The 19,331-nt window shown below is 60.2% G+C and overlaps 2 protein-coding genes and 1 long non-coding RNA gene across 5 annotated transcripts; 2 read left to right on the top strand and 1 right to left on the bottom strand.

Moving 5' to 3' along the window:
• Window positions 1-2,199: 2,199 nt before the first annotated feature.
• LOC311522332 (zinc finger protein 688-like) lies at window positions 2,200-9,580 on the top strand. 3 transcript variants are annotated; one of them, XM_084631545.1, is made up of 4 exons: window positions 2,200-2,272; window positions 3,768-3,871; window positions 7,154-7,252; window positions 8,849-9,580. In XM_084631545.1, the coding sequence occupies exons 2-4, from the start codon at window positions 3,784-3,786 to the stop codon at window positions 9,577-9,579; spliced, it is 918 nt and encodes a 305-aa protein (XP_084487671.1). In that variant the 5' UTR covers window positions 2,200-2,272; window positions 3,768-3,783; the 3' UTR covers window position 9,580. The 3 variants fall into 3 exon arrangements, with proteins under 3 accessions (XP_084487671.1, XP_084487670.1, XP_084487669.1); XM_084631544.1 differs by lacking the exon at window positions 2,200-2,272 and having other exon boundaries at window positions 3,616-3,871; window positions 8,852-9,580; XM_084631543.1 differs by lacking the exon at window positions 2,200-2,272 and having other exon boundaries at window positions 3,622-3,871.
• A 35-nt stretch (window positions 9,581-9,615) lies between these two features.
• On the bottom strand, window positions 9,616-14,905 carry LOC311522014. The gene is made up of 3 exons (XR_014712023.1): window positions 14,819-14,905; window positions 12,777-12,849; window positions 9,616-11,877 (listed from the first exon to the last, which is right to left on the bottom strand). It is a non-coding gene; the product is annotated as an uncharacterized lncRNA (long non-coding RNA).
• Window positions 14,906-16,368: 1,463 nt separating this feature from the next.
• Window positions 16,369-19,275, top strand: LOC311522605 (cardiotrophin-2-like; the record flags this gene model as incomplete). Its single annotated transcript, XM_084632076.1, has 3 exons — window positions 16,369-16,384; window positions 17,367-17,503; window positions 18,817-19,275. 3 exons carry the CDS (start codon window positions 16,369-16,371, stop codon window positions 19,273-19,275), a joined length of 612 nt encoding a protein of 203 aa, XP_084488202.1.
• Between the last annotated feature and the right edge of the window lie 56 nt (window positions 19,276-19,331).

Genomic DNA, 19,331 nt, shown 5'->3' with positions numbered 1-19,331 from the left:
GCAGAGCAAGGGAACCCTTTCAATTGACCCGGGGGGATTTTATTTTCCCAAGATGGATGGATAGATAGTTAGAGGGTGTGGGTGGGGATAAGTAGACAGACTGACACATAGATGGGGGCTACATATGTGGATGTAGGGATAGACAGATTAGATTAGATGGGGTGTATGCGGTCAGGTAGATAGAGGGGGTGTATGGGGATAGATAGCTCAAGGGGGCGTATGCAGATAGATAAATTAGATGAGAGCAGTGTATGGAGATAGATTAGATTAGATTAGATTAGATGTGTATGGGGTAGATAGAAGGTTGTATATATGAGGCGGGATGGATAGATAAAGAACAGTGCATAAAGGGATGGATGTATAGATAAGAGATGCATATGGGGATAGACAGACAGGGTGTGTGTATGGGGATGGAGAAATAGATATATAAATAGACAGTGTGTGTGGGGATGGATAGATAGAGGGGTGTGTATATGAGGAAGGATAGCTGGACATATAAGGGTGTGTAAAGGGATGGATGGCGAGACAAGGGGGGCATATTGGGATAGATGGGGGTGCACATGGGGATGGAGAGAGAGATCTATAGACGGGGAGTGTGGGGATGGACAGACATACAGGGGTGCGTATGGGGATCTGGGGATGGATGGATGGATAGACAGGCGTATCCACGGGGTGCAGGGGGATGGATGGATAGATGGGGGTACACATGAAGATGGGTAGACACAGGGCTGAATCTGTAATGAAAACGGTGCTGGGGCAAAAGCAATTTTTTTACATTCATAACTGACGCAGCGAGCCCAGGGGCGCCGGGGCTCGGACCTGCCGGGCCCAGGGGCGCCGGGGCTCGGACCTGCCGGGCCCAGGGGCGCCGGGGCTCGGACCTGCCGGGCCCAGGGGCGCCGGGGCTCGGACCTGCCGGGCCCAGGGGCGCCGGGGCTCGGACCTGCCGGGCCCAGGGGCGCCGGGGCTCGGACCTGCCGGGCTCAGGGGCGCCGGGGCTCGGACCTGCCGGGCCCAGGGGCGCCGGGCTCGGACCTGCCGGGCCCGGGGGCGCCGGGGCTCGGACCTGCCGGGCCCGGGGGCGCCGGGGCTCGGACCTGCCGGGCCCGGGGGCGCCGGGGCTCTGACCTGCCGGGCCCGGGGGCGCCGGGCTCGGACCTGCCGGGCCCGGGGGCGCCGGGCTCGGACCTGCCGGGCCCGGGGGCGCCGGGGCTCGGACCTGCCGGGCCCGGGGGCGCCGGGGCTCTGACCTGCCGGGCCCGGGGGCGCCGGGCTCGGACCTGCCGGGCCCGGGGGCGCCGGGCTCGGACCTGCCGGGCCCAGAGGTGCCGGGGCTCGGACCTGCCGGGCCCAGGGGCGCCGGGCTCGGACCTGCCGGGCCCAGGGGCGCCGGGCTCGGACCTGCCGGGCCCAGGGGCGCCGGGGCTCGGACCTGCCGGGCCCAGGGGCGCCGGGGCTCGGACCTGCCGGGCCCAGGGGCGCCGGGGCTCGGACCTGCCGGGCCCAGGGGCGCCGGGGCTCGGACCTGCCGGGGGGCCCAGGGGCGCCGGGCTCGGACCTGCCGGGGGGCCCAGGGGCGCCGGGCTCGGACCTGCCGGGGGGCCCAGGGGCGCCGGGCTCGGACCTGCCGGGGGGCCCAGGGGCGCCGGGCTCGGACCTGCCGGGGGGCCCAGGGGCGCCGGGCTCGGACCTGCCGGGCCCGGGGGCGCCGGGCTCGGACCTGCCGGGCCCAGAGGCGCCGGGGCTCGGACCTGCCGGGCCCAGAGGCGCCGGGGCTCGGACCTGCCGGGCCCAGGGGCGCCGGGGCTCGGACCTGCCGGGCCCAGGGGCGCCGGGCTCGGACCTGCCGGGCCCAGGGGCGCCGGGGCTCGGACCTGCCGGGCCCAGGGGCGCCGGGGCTCGGACCTGCCGGGCCCGGGGGCGCCGGGGCTCGGACCCGGCACAGAGGAAGCCCCGGCCGGCTGGTTCGCTGGCTCGCTCGGTGCCTCCTTGGCAGCCACACGGGCGAGCCTGGCGCCTCGGGCCGGCGGCGGCGGCGGGGGGCGGCTCCGGGGCGGGCGGCGGGCGGCTCGGGGCGGCTCCGGGGCGGGCGCCGCGCAGGGCCGGGAGCCCCGGGCCGGGGGGCCGCGAAGGGCGAAGGCGACTTCCTGTTCCCGGCCTGCTCGGCGGCGCGTCGCCCGGCCGCGGGGCGGGGGCAGGGGGGGGCCCAGTCCCCGGCGCCGAGGATCCCCCCCGGCGTCGGCGCGGGGGGGGGATTGCACGGGGAGCCGGGGTGAGTCGGGGGCGGCCGGCGGGGGGGGGGGGCAGGGCAGAGAGGCAGGAAACGGCAGCTGGAGGAAGTGGCCGAAGGGGGATCAGCTGGGGGGGGGGTGCAGCCGGCTCTGGGGGTGCATGGGGCGGGGGCGGGGGCGGGGGCGGGGGGGTGGCCGCCTGGCCAGGGTTTTCCAGGATGGTCCCTTTGTTGCGGTGGCCGGACCGGGAAATGTGTACTGCGAGGGGGGGGCTCTGTGCAGCTGAGCCCGGCAGGGCCCCCCCCTCCCCGCCCAGCCAGCTCTGGGGGTGCACGGGGGGGTCTGTGCCGCTGCCCCCCCCAGCCAGCTCTGGGGGTGCACGGGGGGGTCTGTGCCGCAGCCCCCCCCAGCCAGCTCTGGGGGTGCACGGGGGGGTCTGTGCCGCTGCCCCCCCCAGCCAGCTCTGGGGGTGCACGGGGGGGTCTGTGCCGCTGCCCCCCCCAGCCAGCTCTGGGGGTGCACGGGGGGGGTCTGTGCCGCTGCCCCCCCAGCCAGCTCTGGGGGTGCACGGGGGGGTCTGTGCCGCTGCCCCCCCCCAGCCAGCTCTGGGGGTGCACGGGGGGGTCTGTGCCGCTGCCCCCCCCAGCCAGCTCGGGGGGTGCACGGGGGGGGTCTGTGCCGCTGCCCCCCCCAGCCAGCTCGGGGGGTGCACGGGGGGGGTCTGTGCCGCTGCCCCCCCCCAGCCAGGTCTGCGGGTGCACGGGGGGGGGTCTGTGCCGCTGCCCCCCCCCAGCCAGGTCTGCGGGTGCACGGGGGGGGTCTGTGCCGCTGCCCCCCCCAGCCAGCTCGGGGGGTGCACGGGGGGGTCTGTGCCGCTGCCCCCCTCCAGCCAGCTCTGGGGGTGCACGGGGGGGGTCTGTGCCGCTGCCCCCCCCCAGCCAGGTCTGCGGGTGCACGGGGGGGGTCTGTGCCGCTGCCCCCCCCAGCCAGCTCTGGGGGTGCACGGGGGGGTCTGTGCCGCTGCCCCCCCCAGCCAGCTCTGGGGGTGCACGGGGGGGTCTGTGCCGCTGCCCCCCCCAGCCAGCTCTGGGGGTGCACGGGGGGGGTCTGTGCCGCTGCCCCCCCCAGCCAGGTCTGCGGGTGCACGGGGGGGTGTCTGTGCCGCAGCCCCCCCCCATCTAGCTCTGGGGGTGCACAGTCGCCCCAACTCAATCAGGGCCAATGCTGGGAGGTTCCTGGTGTCGCCCGCCCCTAGGTGTTGCATTGGACATGCTGGGGGCCTTTCTGCCCCTATTCACACCATTGGTGTCCTCCCCTGCCCACCCGCCCCTCGGGGCATGACTCCCCGTCCCCCTCCATCTACTGCTCTTCCCCCCCCCGGCCTCCCCATTCTTTTCATCCAGCTATTACTCCCCCCAGTATGCACAGCCCGTTTGCAGGGAGCCCCTCCCGCTCTGGCTCCCTGCCCCCTGGATGTCTGGTGCTGCCCAGCCAGGGGAAATCAGGGGCCCTGACCCTGGGTGCGTCTCCTTGCAGGTGCCGGGGGGCTGCGATGGAGGAGTGGGCTCTGCTGGATGAGAGGCAGAGGGAGCTCTACCGGGACGTCATGCAGGAGAACTATGGGGACGCCATTTCACTGGGTGAGGGGCGGCATCGGCACCCCAGGACCGCAGGCAGAGAGACTGTGACCCCACGTCCCCTTCCCGTGACCTGATGCGGCTCCTCGGCCGTCCCCTCCCGCCCTGCTCCCCGCACAGTGCCCCTGGGCTCCCCATTTCCCACAGTGCCCCTGGGCTCCCGCCCTGCTCCCCCCTTCCCACAATGCCCCTGGGCTCCCCCCATTTCCCATTCTGTCCCTGGGCTCCCCCCACTCTCCCCTTCCCACAGTGTCTCTGGGCTCCTCCCTTCCCACAATGCCCCTGAGCTCCCCCCCTGCTTCCCCCACAGAGCCTCTGGGCTCTCCCCTTCCCACAGTGACCCTGGGGTCCCACCCTGCTCTTCCCACAGGGCCCCTTGGCTCTCCCTTTCCACAATGCATCTGGGTCTCCCCCTTCTCACAGTTCCCTGCCCACCCGCTCCTCCCACAATTCCCTTGGGGTCCTGCCCCACTCCTCCCACAATGCCCCACGGGACCGCCTTTGATCACCCCGATGCCTTTCAGAGCGGCGCAGGAAACTCTGGGAGGCATCTCCCCAGAAGGCATTGCTGCTGATGCGACTGAGCGTGGCCGTGACGCGCCTCTCCGTGGACACGTGCAGACACCGTGCACGGACATGCCAACGCATGCTCGCTACGGGCCAGATAACTGTCCAACGAAGTACAGTCAAGATCTATCTGGTTCCAGCACCGTAGCATCTGGGCACCTCACGCTCTCTAGCGCGTTTAGTCTCACAACAGCACTGTGAGGCAGGGCTTTTAGCCCCCTTGTACAGATGAGGAAACTGAGGCACAGAGCAGCTAAATGACTTGCCCATGGTCATCTAGGAAATGTGTGGCAGAGCAGGGAATTGAGCCCAGGTTTTCTGGCTAGCCCCCTGTAACCACGGGGCCACCCTTCCTCTCTGCCCGATAACACCTTTGGGGCTGGAGCTGGCAGAAATGTCTGGAATGACGGATTTACTGGAAAATGGCCGTATTTAAAAAAAAAAAATGACAAAATATTTGGTTTTCTTCAAAAAACACCAATTTGTTTGGGGGGTTTTCTGACAGAAGTGGGAAATGAACAATGGAGGTGGTTTTTGCAGTTTCCCATTGCTGGCGACAGAAGAACAAGGGGGGAAAATGTCATCAATGAACAATTTTCAAAATAGAAAAATGTCACTGAGATTTTCTTTTACTGCTGGTGCGTTTTTTTTAAGTCGGAAATGAAAATGGGGGGGAAAAACATTTTAAACAACAAACAATTTTCCACTCAGAAAACGTTCATGGGAAAAAATTTCATTATTTTTTTTTTTTTAATTCTGCGATTTTCAAAAAAGTGGCAAATTATTTTTTTCCCCAACTTTCCTTTTTTCTATTTCTTCCCCTTTTTGTGCAGCAAAAGGGGAGGGGATGAGGGAAAAACCCCAAAGTATGGAGAAGTGAACATTTCACAATTGCATGCAGTGTTGTAGCTAGGTCAAAGAAGACCTGAAGAAGAGCCCTGTGTGGCTCTGAGCTTGTCTCTCTCCCCAGCAGAAGCTGGTCCAGTAAAAGACACCGTCTCATTTTGCAATTGGAAAGGTTAATGGAAATTGAAAACACCTCTTTTTTGTTTCAAACAAAACTGAAAACATTTAAATGGCATCAGGTTTTCAAGTTTCCTGTCCAACCCCTTTGTCTGTGGAAAATTGAAAAAGGTGGGAAAAAAAAGGAAAAGTTTAGCAAATGAACATTTTCAACCCCAAAAAGGTGCACGGAAAATGTGTGGGTTGGAAAAAAAGCGCTCTTTAAAAAACAAAAAGTGGAAAATTAAAAGATCTGCGCTGGTTTTCAAGTTTCTTTTCTCCAGTTCCTCCCCCTTTGCTGTGGCAAAACAAATGAAAGGGAAAATCCCTCAAATTTTAAAAAAACAACGTTTCAAAATTGATTAATTTTTTTAAAAATTTGGTGGGGTTTTTTTTGTGATTAATTTAGAAAATGACATGGGTTTTCTAGTTTCCTCCCTCATCCTCCACTTCCTCCCCTTTTATCTGCAGTAAAATAAGAGGGGAAATGGGAAAATACCAAAGAATCGTCATGGAAAATTTTAAGTTTAAAAAAAAATAGCCCCCCTTTTTTTAAAACAAAAGTAAATGGAGTTGTTTTTTCAATTTCCATTTTTCTTTCCTTCTCTCCCCCTTTTATTGTAGAAAAATTAAAAAATGGGGAAAATACAAAAAAATCCTCAAAAATAAACATTTTCAAAATCATCATTTGGGGTTTTATTTTAAATAATCTTTTTGTAACGAAACAGGAAAAAAGAAAATGGAATTTTTTTTAAGTTTCCTTTCCCCTCATTTCTTCCCCTTTTTCTATCACAAAGGGGGAGTGGGGTGCCCAAATATTTATTCATTCATATTCTATTCACCTCTGTTACAATTAGTGTATAACAAAAGTCAAAAAAATGCATTTTCCCTTTATTGTTTTGGCTTTGTATAATATAATATAATTATAATGAATTAATAGGAAGGATTCAGGTTCTATCATTAAATGTTGATTTTCCCCTACACACAAACCAACAAAAAAAGTTTCCATTGATAATAATCGAAATTTACAAATAGGCAACATAAGACTTCACAGGCAAAATCCAGACTTTTGAATGAGTGGCTGTTTAGTTTGGATATTTTGACATATGACATTGACAATTTATGTTTAGCAAACATAAAGCTTTAACTTTTTGAGTTGCAGCATCGACTGTCTGACTTCCCCCGCCCAATCATTCCCCATAACTGTGAAAACGGGGGGGGATGCTTTAAACCCCTAATTTTGCACAGTTGTGAAAATTGCAATTGATAAAAATCTAAAAAAAGTTTAAAAATAAACATTGACAGTGTCAAAATCATAAAAAAAAAAATTCTCCCAAGCCATATTATATTATATTACATTTATGTTATATTCATTATATTATATTATTACCTTGTTTCCTGCCACTCCCCTATTCGGGGTCAGTGACTCTTACTACAATAGAATATAAGTATAATATAGTAGCAAATGTTTTGATTATTAAGTAATAGTGAAAACATTTTGCGTGTATTGTATTGTGTTATATTATATTACGATAATAAGAATATAGTTAAAATGAAATATTTTGACTGCATGCGGACATCCCCGCATGTGTCCTACCATGGATTTTGGTGCATGGAGAGGCCACTGCTTCTTCCATTGTCCTAAACGAGCTCCATGAATGTTCAGAGTGGGCTTTGATGAATAGATAACAACCTGCTTTCCCTCCCCGCTGGCAGGATTTCCCGTTCCCAAACCGGCTGTGATCTCCTGGATGGAGCGCGAGGAGGAGCCATGCGACCCAGATCTCCAGGGCTCCGAGGAACAGGAGATCCCAGGTAAGGAATGAGTGACACCAGCTTGGAGACCATCCAGGAGTGAAGGGAAAAGCTGGGATCCCAGCAAAGCTGCCCAGAGCCCCCCTCAGTTCTTTCTCATCTTCTCCAGTGGGTGTCCTGTCATCATGGCAGGCGTCACTTCCGGCTTCCATCTGCCCTGCCTGACCCTGGCTGGACCCCTCGCCTCCCCCAGCCTTTCTCTGAGGGCTCCGTGGGCCATTGGGGCAGAGCTGACCCCTTCTCTCCCCTTGGGACAAGAGACTCAGACCCCAGGGTGATGGGTAATTTACATAGATGGGTGTTTATGGGGATGGAGAACGGGATAGATGGAGATGTGGGGATGAAGGAGGGATGTGTCTGGGGATAGTTTTGTATGGAGATGGATGGTTATGCATTTGGACGGATGCCTGGATGAGTGTATGGGGATGGATGGAGGAGGGGTGTGTGAGGAGATGGAGGGGTGTGTGAGGGGATGGATGGAGGGATGGAGGGGTGGGTGTGTATGGGGATGGATGGAGGGGTGGGTGTGTATGGGGATGGATGGAGGGATGGGTGGGTGTGTATGGGAATGGATGGATGGAGGGGCGGATAGATGTGGGGGTTTTTATGGGAGGGATGGATGGATGGGTGGGTGGGTGTTTATGGGGATGGATGGAGGGACAGATGGGTGGCTGGGTAGGTTTTTATGGGGATGGATGGAGGGAAGAAAGCGTGTTTATGGGGTGGATCGATGGAGGGATGGGGGTGGGTGTTTATGGGGATGGATGGAGGGATGGATGGGTGGGTGTTTATGGGGGGGAGGGATGGATGGGTGTTTATGGGAATGGATGGAGGAATGGATGGGTGGGTGTGTTTTTATGGGGATGGATAGAGAGGTGGGTTGGTGTTTGTGGGGATGGAGGGATGGGTGGGTGTTTGTGGGGATGGAGGGATGGATGAGTAGGTGGGTGTTTATGGGGATGGATGAGTGGGTGGGTGTTTATGGGGGGGATGGATGGAGGGATGGGTGGGTGTGTTTTTATGGGGATGGATAGAGAGGTGGGTGGGTGTTTATGGGGATGGATGAGTGGGTGGGTGTTTATGAGGAGGGATGGGTGGGTGGGTGTTTATGGGGGGGATGGATGGAGGGATGGATGAGTGGGTGTTTATGGGGTGGCTCGATGGAGGGATGGGTGGGTGTTTATGGGAATGGATGGAGGAATGGATGGGTGGGTGTGTTTTTATGGGGATGGATAGAGAGGTGGGTGGGTGTTTATGAGGAGGGATGGATGGGTGGGTGTTTATGGGGGGGATGGATGGAGGGATGGATGAGTGGGTGTTTATGGGGTGGCTCGATGGAGGGATGGGTGGGTGTTTATGGGAATGGATGGAGGAATAGATGGGTGGGTGTGTTTTTATGGGGATGGATAGAGAGGTGGGTGGGTGGGTGTTTCTGGGGAGGGATGGGTGGGTGGGTGGGTGTTTCTGGGGAGAGACAGATAGTTGCGGGGAGTCTTGCCCCTCAGTCTCAGCCCTCTCCCCGTGCCCGGTGTTGGTGGGAAGCCCCTCTCCGGCGTGGGAGCGAGCCCTGCTGGCACTCTGCTGCCTCTCTCCCAGCAGGTGACGGGACGGCGAGCGACAACGAGGAAGAGGAGGTGGCCGAGCCTCCCCGGCAGGAGGAAGAGCCTCCAGGGCCGGAAGCCCCCAACCGCCCCGACTGGGCCGAAGCCTGCGAGAGCTTGTGCCGGCCCCCGCAGCGGGGGGGCCGCTGGGGCCCGTACGCCCGGCGGCGGCGGGTCAGCACCAGCCCCCGGGCCGAACCTCGCTTCTTCGACTGCCCCGACTGCGGGAAACGCTTCACGCTCAGCTCCCACCTCATCCGGCACCAGCGGGTGCACACCGGCGAGCGCCCCTTCGCCTGCGGGGTGTGCGGGAAGAGCTTCTCGCAGCGCTCGGACCTGGGCCGCCACCAGCGCACCCACACGGGCGAGAAACTCTACCGCTGCACCCAGTGCCAGAAGAGCTTCAGCGAGAGCTCCCACCTCATCCGCCACCAGATCATCCACTCCGGCGAGAAGCCCTTCAAGTGCAACGTCTGCGGCAAGAGCTACGGCGACAGCTCCTACCTGGCCGTCCACCAGCGGGCCCACACCGGCGCCCGCCCCTACCGCTGCCCCCTCTGCGGCAAAAGCTTCGGACGCAGCTCCACCCTCATCCGCCACCAGCGCGTCCACGCGGGCGACGGGACGCCCCCGGAGGGCCAGCCCGCCCTGCCCGGGCCCCCGCCGGCCCCGCGGCCCAACGCCCGCCACCTCCGGATAGTGGGGTGGCAGTGGGGCGTGGAGTGAAGGGGGCGGGGTGGGGGGGGGCTGGGGAGCGGTCGGTCGCTGTTGGGGGGGTTGGTTACCACGGTGGCTACGGAGGGGATCAGTGCGTGCGTTACCCTGGTGATTGGTCACTGTGGAGGGGATTGGTGGGTTGGTTGCCATGGTGGTTGGTAACTAGGGAGGAGATTGGTAGGTTGGTTACCGCCGTGGTTGGTCACTACGGAGGGGATTGGTGGGTTGGTTGCCATGGTGGTTGGTAACTAGGGAGGAGATTGGTAGGTTGGTTACCGCCGTGGTTGGTCACTACGGAGGGGATTGGTGGGTTGGTTGCCATGGTGGTTGGTAACTAGGGAGGAGATTGGTGGGTTGGTTACCGCAGTGGTTGGTCACTGCGGAGGGGATTGGTGGGTTGGTTGCCATGGGGTGGCTGGTAACTGGGAGCAGATTGGTGGGTTGGTCACCGCGGTGGTTGATCGCTAGGGAGGGGATTGGTGGGTTGGTTACTGCAGTGATTAGTCACTAGGGTGGGGCTTGGTAGTGCAGTTACCATGCTGACTGACCACTAACAGCGACTGGTGGATTGGTTCCCATGGTGGTTAGTTGCTAGAGAGAGAATTGCTGATTTGGTTAATAAGGATGATGGGTCACTCTTGAGAGAGGGAGGGGATTGGTGGTTTGATTACCAGGGTGATTGTTGCTACGGAGTTGATTGGAGGTTCAGTTACTAGGGGCTACTGGTCACTAGGGAGCGACTGGATTGATGCTCTGTTTACTGGGTGTGAAATATTGTTCGGGGGCGGGGGGCGTTTGAGGTTTAAGGGATTAAATTTGGGTGACGGGGGACAGATTTTGGTACTCCCCAAACCTTTGTAGCATTTAATGATGGTGCCCGGGGGGTTCATACCCAGGAACCCCCCTCATCCCAGCTCACCAGGAATCCCAACCAACACCACTGCCCACTTCCTAGTGCCCAAGTCATGGGGCACCCCATTCCTTCAGATCTCCCCATCTCTGGGCCTCTGCTTGGTTCAGAGGGGAGGGAGGTGGATTGACAGCCTCGTGACATGGGGGGCGCATGAGGCAGGATAGACTGACGCCCCCTCATTCGGGGCAGCGTTCACAGCATTCGCCGATTTCAGAACCAGCTGCCAGGACAGAACAGGAACAGAGGTTTCATCAGGGAGATGGGGCTGTCAGGCGCCCGGGTGAATCCTGTCCCTGGAGCACTGAGACACCGCGGACTCCACATGGCAACGGGGAAATGGATGAGAACAAATATCTTCCTCTTAGAGAGTCAATGGGGCCAGATCCCCAGCTGGGGTCACTCGGCCGTAGCTCCATTGAGGTCAGTGGGGCCAGATCCCCAGCTGGGGTCACTCGGCCATAGCTCCAGTGGCGTCAATGGGGCCAGATCCCCAGCTGGGGTCACTCAGCCGCAGCTCCATTGAGGTCAGTGGGGCCAGATCCCCAGCTGGGGTCACTCAGCCGCAGCTCCATTGAGGTCAGTGGGGCCAGATCCCCAGCTGGGGTCACTCGGCCGTAGCTCCAGTGGGGTCAATGGGGCCAGATCCCCAGCTGGGGTCACTCGGCCGTAGCTCCATTGAGGTCAGTGGGGCCAGATCCCCAGCTGGGGTCACTCGGCCGTAGCTCCATTGGGGTCAATGGGGCCAGACCCCCAGCTGGGGTCACTCGGCCGTAGCTCCAGTGGGGTCAGTGACACCCGCTGAGGGTCTGGCCCCATTGAGCCCAGTGGAGCTACAGCCGAGTGGCCCCAGCTGGGGGTCTGGCCCCAATCGGCCATGACTCCAGTGGGGTCAATGGACCAGATCTCCAAGAGGTATCACTCTGCCGTCGCCGTCTCGGCGTCAAGGCTGGTTGGCGGCAGCTGGCCATGGATCCTGGAAGTTCTCAGATCTTGTGACACTCTAACACGACTGACCTTTATATTTATTGACGGTTCCCGTCCCTCTCCCCACAGCGTGCCCTAGGTTTGTCTAACGTAGATTGTAAGCTTACTGGGGCAGGAACCTTCCTTTTTCTTTTTTTTTTTAGACCTCTGTACGAGCACCGTGCAAAGCCGCGGGGCTGCAGAAATGTTTAATAATAATAATAAAAACCTAACGAGGAGTCATCTCAAAGCACTTCCGTGGCCGCGCCGATCTACAGCCAGGCCTACGGTCCACAGACCGGGATTGGGGCCGGCCCGTCGATGGATCCTCGGTGGTTTGGAGAACCTGGTTTCTGCGGTGTCTGTTGCTGATATGCAATCCCGGGGTGGGTAGCCATGTTCCTTTGTCGGGTCATGAGCCGGGACTGGACCTGCCGACGGGAAAGCATGAGCCTTTGCTCATCGAGCGATAGGATCAGACGCTGTTGCCTGACGGCAGGGCCCATCACTACAGAGAGGCATGCAGTGTCATTGTGGTCGCTTATCCCATTCCTCCCCTCCCCGAGCTGGCCAGGCCCCCGAAACCTGGAGTTAGATCAGTGCTGGTGCCCCTAGAGGGGAGAGGCCCCATGTCCCCATTCCGCACCCCCTTGAGCCAGCCAGTCCTCTGTCCTGGGGCAGGATGGGAGCCAGCGGCCCCTGGAGGGGAAAGGCCCCGTCTCCCATTCCCCACCCCCCTGAGCCAGCCAGTCCCCTGCCCTGGGGCGGGATCAGAGTCAGCACCCCCTAGAGGGGAAAGACCCCGTGTCCCATTCCCCACCCTGGGTAGCTGCAGTAACCAGAGGTATTTCTGCCTTGAGCTGAGGATGACCAGTCCAGTAGAGGGTCAGGGGTGTGAGGGGGTTGTCATTGTGCCATGTGGCCAGGAGGCGGCAGTGCAGTCACCCATAGGCCGGAGCACTAGGCCAATCCCCTGCGCTCATCCCTTTGGGGTGAGCGGTTCGCGATGGACCCCGAGAGGTGACTCCAGAAGAGCTGGGAGCCAGGACTCCTGAGTTCTAGCCTAGCGCTGGGAGGGGATTGCTCTGAGGGCATGTCTGTGAGGCAGTCTAATTTATTAATACAAGCAGGGGGAACTGAGGCAGGGACAGAGGGGCACAGAAAGAACCCAGGAGTCCAGACTCCCTGCTCTAACCTACCAGGTCCTCCAGAGCCAGGGAGAGAACCCAGGAGTCCTGGCTCCCAGCCACGTAAGTAGTTAGTTCACGGAGTGAAATGGAAAGTAGGAGCTGGATAGCACGGCAGACTAACAGCCTCCCAGTCTGCCTACCAGGTGCTTTCCCATCCGGTGCCCAGCTGGCGTCTTGGACACCGGCCTCCATCCACCATCTGGGGCTGGATTCCTGGAAAGAATAAACCGTGACTGATTCCAGTTAGACCAGTTCCACCAGATGGCGTGCCTGCCCAACGGCGCCCCCTATGGGGGAAGGTCCCATCTCCCATTCCCCATCCTGCTGAGCCAGTCAGCCCCCTGCCCTGGGGCCAGATTGGAGCCAGCGCCCCCTGGAGGGGAAAGGCCCCGTCTCCCATTCCCCATCCCGCTGAGCCAGCCAGCCCCCTGCCCTGGGGCCAGATCGGAGCCAGAGCCCCCTAGAGGGGAAAGGCCCCGTCTCCCATTCCCCATCCCGCTGAGCCAGTCAGTCCCCTGCCCTGGGGCCAGATCGGAGCCAGAGCCCCCTGGAGGGGAAAGGCCCCGTCTCCCATTCCCCATCCCGCTGAGCCAGTCAGTCCCCTGCCCTGGGGCCAGATCGGAGCCAGCGCCCCCTAGAGGGGAAAGGCCCCATCTCCCATTCCCCATCCCGCTGAGCCAGCCAGCCCCCTGCCCTGGGGCCAGATCGGAGCCAGCACCCACTAGAGGGGAAAGGCCTCTCCCTTTTTTCTCCCTGACCACCGCAGATTCTCTTCCCAGGATCTGGGGCTCCTTTCATGCCCCGTTGTGTTTCCATTCCCCACCAAGGCAGAGTTACAAAAAGGAAATTATCTAGAATAAATAAAGGCGAAGGGCAAGGGATGGGGAAAGTGAGGGGACTCTTAGCAGGTGCTAAATTCCAGGCAGAGAGGAAGGGAGCCGAGTGGCCGGGTGTTAGCAGGGCTGTATTGTTTGATTATACCCCGTCATGAAACACTTTAGGATTTCCGGCTAGACCCTGGGAAAGTCTCTCTTTCCTCTCGTTGACCATCTAAACCCTCCCAACTGGCCCATTTGTAGGTGACGCGCATTCTGTCGACTCTCAGCCCGTGCCCAAAATTGTAGCAGCTGTGGACAAAACTTGGGCAGATTGTTGGTTTTGGTATTGGGAATGGAACCCAGGAGTCCTGACTCCCAGCTCCGACTGCTAGACCCCGCTCCCCATCCAGCACTGGAGATCAAACCCAGGAGTCCTGAGTCCCAGCCCCTCTGCTCTAATCACAAGACCCCACCCCCCTACTGGAGCCAGAGATGGAACCCAGAGATTTACAGCCCCCCCTGCTCTGACCCACTAGACCCCACTCCCCTCCCAGAGCTGTGGATAAACCCTAGGAGTCGTGGCTCCCAGCCCCTCCTGCTTTCAGCTGCCACAATTTCCCCATCAGTGTGGGAGTGTGGGGCAGGGAAGGAAATAATTCTGTTTTTGATGTCAGTGCGGGGTCTGTGACGGGGTGTGGGGAAGACTGGAAAGTGACCAATATGCAAATGATAGGACAAGACCAGGATGTCTTGGGGCTTTCAATCCTGGGCATGGGAGTGTCCTCACTCTGACTGGAAATCATCCACCAGTCAGAGGAAACCACCATGCCTGGGGTGGTGAAGGATTTACCCCTCTGAGCCTTCACAGGCATATACGTGCCTCATTTCCTCTCCTCACCATGAGCAAAAAAATCGTGGGTCATATCGACCCCAGTAAGGTCGGGGGGCTACCAGGCCAGAGGTCTGCGTTTGTGAGAAGAATAGAACTGGTGCTGGAAATAAACTATCTCACATATAAAGGTGACTCTTGGGTTTCTTATTTGTTCTGCTGGGGCCTCTCAATCCTGACCCACAGCTCTCTCCACTCTAACCTACTAGGCCAGGGTGGGCAAACTTTTTTGGCCAGAGGGACACATCGGGGTGAGGAAGTTGCATGCAGGGCCTTGAATGTAGGGTTGGGGCAGAGGGCTGGGGTGTGGGAGGGGGGAATGGTGTGCAGGAAGGGGCTCAGGGCAAGGGGTTGGGGCAGAGAAGGGGTGTGGGGTGTACAAGGGACTCGGGGAAGGGGGGTTGGGGTGCAGGAGGGGGTGCAGAGTGCGGGAGGGGGCTCAGGGCAGGGGTTGGGGGTGCCCGGTGGCACTTACCTGGAGCGGCTCCGGGGTGGCATCAGTCAGCACCAAACCCCTGGGGTAGAGGGGGCAGAGGGCTCCGCACACTGCCCTCGCCTGTGGGTACCTCCCCTGAAGCTCCCATTGGCCATGGTTCCCTGTTCCCAGCCAATAGGAGCTGCGGGGGGGGGGGGGCTGTGTGCCTGCAGGCGAGGGCAGTGCACAGAGCCCTCTCCCCCCGTCCCCCCAGAAGCCACAGGGACGTGTTGCCAACCGCTTCTGGGAGCGGTGCAGGGCCCACGGGACCACAGGGGTGACAATCCCACGGGCCGGATCCAAAGCCCTGACGGCCCAGATCCAGCCCGTGGGCCATAGTTTGCCAACCCCTGTACTAGGCCCTACTCCACTCCCAAAGCCAGGAATAGAACCCAGGAGTCCTGGCTCCCAGCCCCCCCTGCTCTAACCCACTAGACCCCATGCCCCTCCCAGAGCCTGGGCTAAAACCCAGGAGTCCTGGCTCCCACCCCCTCTCCTCTGCTGGATTCTTTCCTGCCCCCCAGGTTGCTTTGTGGCTGGAAACCCAATCTGGCGAGGACGTGCAGAGATGCCAGTTGCCGTTGGCTGGCACAGCCTGGGCACCTATTATGCCTGTCACAATGGGACCCCTCCCTGTGCCCCCCCCAGCTCTCACCGCTTCTCATCCCACATTTCTGCCTTGAGGAAAGGGTCCTGGCCGCCGGTGCCCCCTTGTGGGGTGGGTCGAGCCCTCCACTTGCATCTGCCCTGGGGGCACCGTGCCCAAGGCTGGCCGAGGGAGCTGTGGGTCCTGGGGCAATCTGGGGGAGGGGCATCTAGGAATGGGAGGAGGGGTGGAATGAAGAAGGGGGATTGTTGGAGTGGGGCTGGGGATGCAAAGCCAGAGGACCGGGGGAAGGGACAGAGAAGGGGGAAGAATCTGCAGGGTTAGCTCCCCCTCCCCCGTCCCACCCCATGTGGCTTTGGGACTTTCAGGGTGGGGTGTGTCTATCCCCCAGACACAGTCTCACTTTCCCATTCCTTCCTTCCTTCCCTCGCACGAAACAGAGCCATTTCGCAATCCCAACCCACACACCTGCAATTTCTCCCCTCCCACCCCCACGACTCCCTGCCCCATGCCGCACCCTGCCCCATTCCCCTCTCCCTTCCTGGAAACAGAGTCCAGGAAAGCCAGGTGCCTTCCCCGCTCCCACCCTGCTCTTGGCAGGAGACGTGTGCCCTCGTGGGGGGGTGGGACAGGGCCCGGCCTGCCTATAAAGCAGCCACATCCCCTAGGGCTCAGGTAGCAGACGAGACCTGGCCCCAGAGCAGCCCCTGGGAAGCTCCCAGCACAGACAGAGAATTCAGTGGGGCAGGTGCTGGGATCAACCACTAGGTGGCAAGAAGCGGCGGTGCTGGGACTGGCCACTAAGGGGCGACAGGAGACAGTGCCGGGATTAGCCACTAGGGGGCAAGAAGAGGCAGTGCCAGGATCAGCCACTAGGAGGCAAAGGAAATAATTTGGGGGGCCACACCCCTGTTGGCACCCTCTGGATGCCAGGGCTCCAGATATGCCTTCCACTCTAGGTAAGTGCCCCTGCACCAGGCCCCTGGGGCAGATTTAACTGAGCTTCGAGCCCCCCTGCTCTAACCAGCTACACCCCACTCCTTTTCCAAAGCTGGGGATGGAACCCAGGAGTCCTGGCTCCTAGCTCCCCCTGCTCTAACCCACTAGACCCCACTCCCTTTCCAGAGCCAGGGATGGAACCCAGGAGTCCTGGCTCCTAGCTCCCCCTGCTCTACCCCACTAGACCCCACTCCCTTTCCAGAGCCAGGGATGGAACCCAGGAGTCCTGGCTCCCAGCCTGCCCCGCTCTAACCCACTAGATCCCATTCCCCTCCCAGAGGGTAATATACAATGCACAATCTCCAATCCGGACAGGTGTGGAAATCCGGTTCTGGATTTGGTTCCTCCCCGTCAATCTGCCCATTGACAGCTGCAGGGGCCCAGCTGGGGGAGTCACAGGGAAATCCCGGAGTGGAGTTTGGCTCAGCACTGGATTGGGGACCCAGAATGCAGACTAAATAGCAGAGTGGCCAGATAGGGGTTCCATCAGGGGGCAGCAGGCTGGTATAGCCCAGAGCTAGGGGCAGGTGGAAGAGGCTTCTGGGGGAGGGGCCTCTCATAGTCCAGGGCAGAGGGACGGTGGAGGTGGTGGGATCCCAGCAGAGGAAGAAGTGGCTGCCATAGCCAAGAGCAGAGGGATGGTGGGGGTGGTGGGATCCCAGCCGAGGAAGAAGTGGCTGCCATGACCCAGAGCAGAGGGATGGTGGGGGTGGTGGGATCCCAGCCGAGGAAGAAGTGGCTGCCATGACCCAGAGCAGAGGGATGGTGGGGGTGGTGGGATCCCAGCAGAGGACGAAGTGGCCGCCATAACTCAGAGCAGAGGGATGGTGGGGGTGGTGGGATCCCAGCAGAAGCATGTCTCAGGCTGAGGGAGGGTGCTGTGACAGGCCAGGCCAATGGCTGACTCCCCTACTAAGCCTCTCCTCCATGCTACTCTTGCAGCCCAGAATCTGCTTGTGTCCCTGGTCCTGGTCCAGCTGGCCCGTCCCGACCGCACTTCCAGTGCTACTACCATCTCTCAGACCTACAACCTGGCCCGACTGCTGCAGGCCAACACCACGAAGCTGCTCAACATCTATGTGAGTGCTGGGCCCCCAGGGGAGGGGGCTCGGAGGCCTCTAGGGCCATTCATGGGTAAGGCTGCGTGTCTGTCGTGGAAGTCATGGAGTCCATGGAGTGCAGGAGCAGTTTGGGGGTGGGAGGGGGCTCAGGGTTGGGGGAGGGGGCTGGGGTGCAGGGCGGTGCTTATCTTGAGAGGGGGGCTCCTTGGCTCCCACCGGCATGTCCCAGCAGCTCCTAGGAGGAGGGGCCAGGGGGCTCCACGCACTGCCCGCATTGGCAAGCACCGCCCCGCAGCTCCCATTGGCTGCCATTCCTGGCCAATAGGAGCTGCGGAACCGGCGCCTGTGACTGTAGCAACGCACAGAGCCCCCGGCCCTTCCACCGAGGAGCCGGGGAAGGGAGGCGGTCAGAGCCGGGGAAGGGAGCCTGCCAGCCCCGCCAACCCTCCTTCCCCCAGCACCAGCACCAGTGGGGGTCTTGGGCCACCCCTGCCCAGCACCCATGGCCCCCGGCCCTAGTTTTAGTTCGGGGTATATAGTAAAAGTCCTGGACAGGTCTCGGGCTGTGAATTTTTGTTTACTGCCTGTGACCTGTCCATGACTTTTACTAAAAAATACCCGTGACTAAAACGCAGCCTAATTCATGGGTCCGGAGGTCTGGGTTCGACTCTCTCTAGCCAGCACCCCTGGAGGGGGATAGGCCCCCTGTCCCACTCCCCGCCCCCTGAGCCAGCCAGTTCCCTGCCCGGGGACGACACATATGCTTGATTTAATCCAGTCTCTTGGTGAATCCTCCAGTGGCCTTGACCTTCTGGCGAGAGCCTTCACCCCCTGACAACGCGGGGGGTGGGAGAGGTCATGTTTTGGCCGCCCCACCTGGGGCCCCTTGGCACCAACCCCAAGCTGGAAGACGCCAGCTCAGGAAGTCACGCCCAGCTGAGCACCCAGCCAGCACGCTCTCTGTAGCCTGGATTCCAGCCAGCAATTCCAGCGCTGGGGTGGTGGTGCCAGGTGGTGATGGGGTAAGGTCCGCGCCTCCCCCCTCCCAGTCCCATGGGAATCCCCACCAGAGGACCCAGCTCTCTCCCCCTCCCATTCTACCCTCTGCATGTCTATGCAGTCCCCGTTCCCAGGATGGGGAATTGGGGGGTGTCGAGGGAGGAGGTGGGGTCTCTGTGGGGCGGGAATGGGGAGGTTTGAATCAATCTTGGGGTGGAGCTGGGGGAGGGGGACAGGAACTGAGGGTAGGATAGGAGTCGTGGCAGGTAAGCTACTGGGGGAGGGCAGCACATGCCCTGACCCCCCCTTTCTCTGTGTCTCCCCCGCAACAGCTGAACGCCCAGGGCTCCCCATTCAGTGACCCCGGTTTCAGCGCCCTGGGGCTACGGTGGGCAGGGGTGCCGGTGGCCTCCTTCCCGTTCCTGGCCTGGCGCACCATGGGCGACGCGGAGCGGCTGGCACAGAACTACGGGGCGTACGCCACCTTTGACGCCTTCCTCCAGCTGGTGTGGGATGACCAAGATGAGCTGTGCCCCGACTGCTCTGAGCTGCTGGCCATGCTGGGCACTGCCCGGGCCCGGACACGAGGTCTCCTGGCCAACCTGACCTCCATTATGGCTGCCATGGGCATCCCGGTGACCCTGGCCACAGACCCTTTGACCTCAGAGGCAGCCGGGGTGGGGGCATTTGAGAAGAAGTGCCGGGGCTACGTGGTATGCCGGGAGTTCCATGGCTGGGTCGACCGGACTGTGCGTGACTTCACCCTGCTCAAGGCCAAGTACCCGGCCTAGGAGGTGCCGCCACGCCAGGCACTGTCTGTGAGCATAGAGACCAGACCATACATTTC

This window comes from Lepidochelys olivacea (genome assembly GCF_965140295.1).
Source record: "Lepidochelys olivacea isolate rLepOli2 genome assembly, chromosome: 6".
Classification (NCBI taxonomy): Eukaryota; Metazoa; Chordata; order Testudines; family Cheloniidae; genus Lepidochelys; species Lepidochelys olivacea.
The sequence above is the reverse complement of the archived record's forward strand: the minus strand, read 5'-3'. Positions and strand labels throughout refer to the sequence as shown.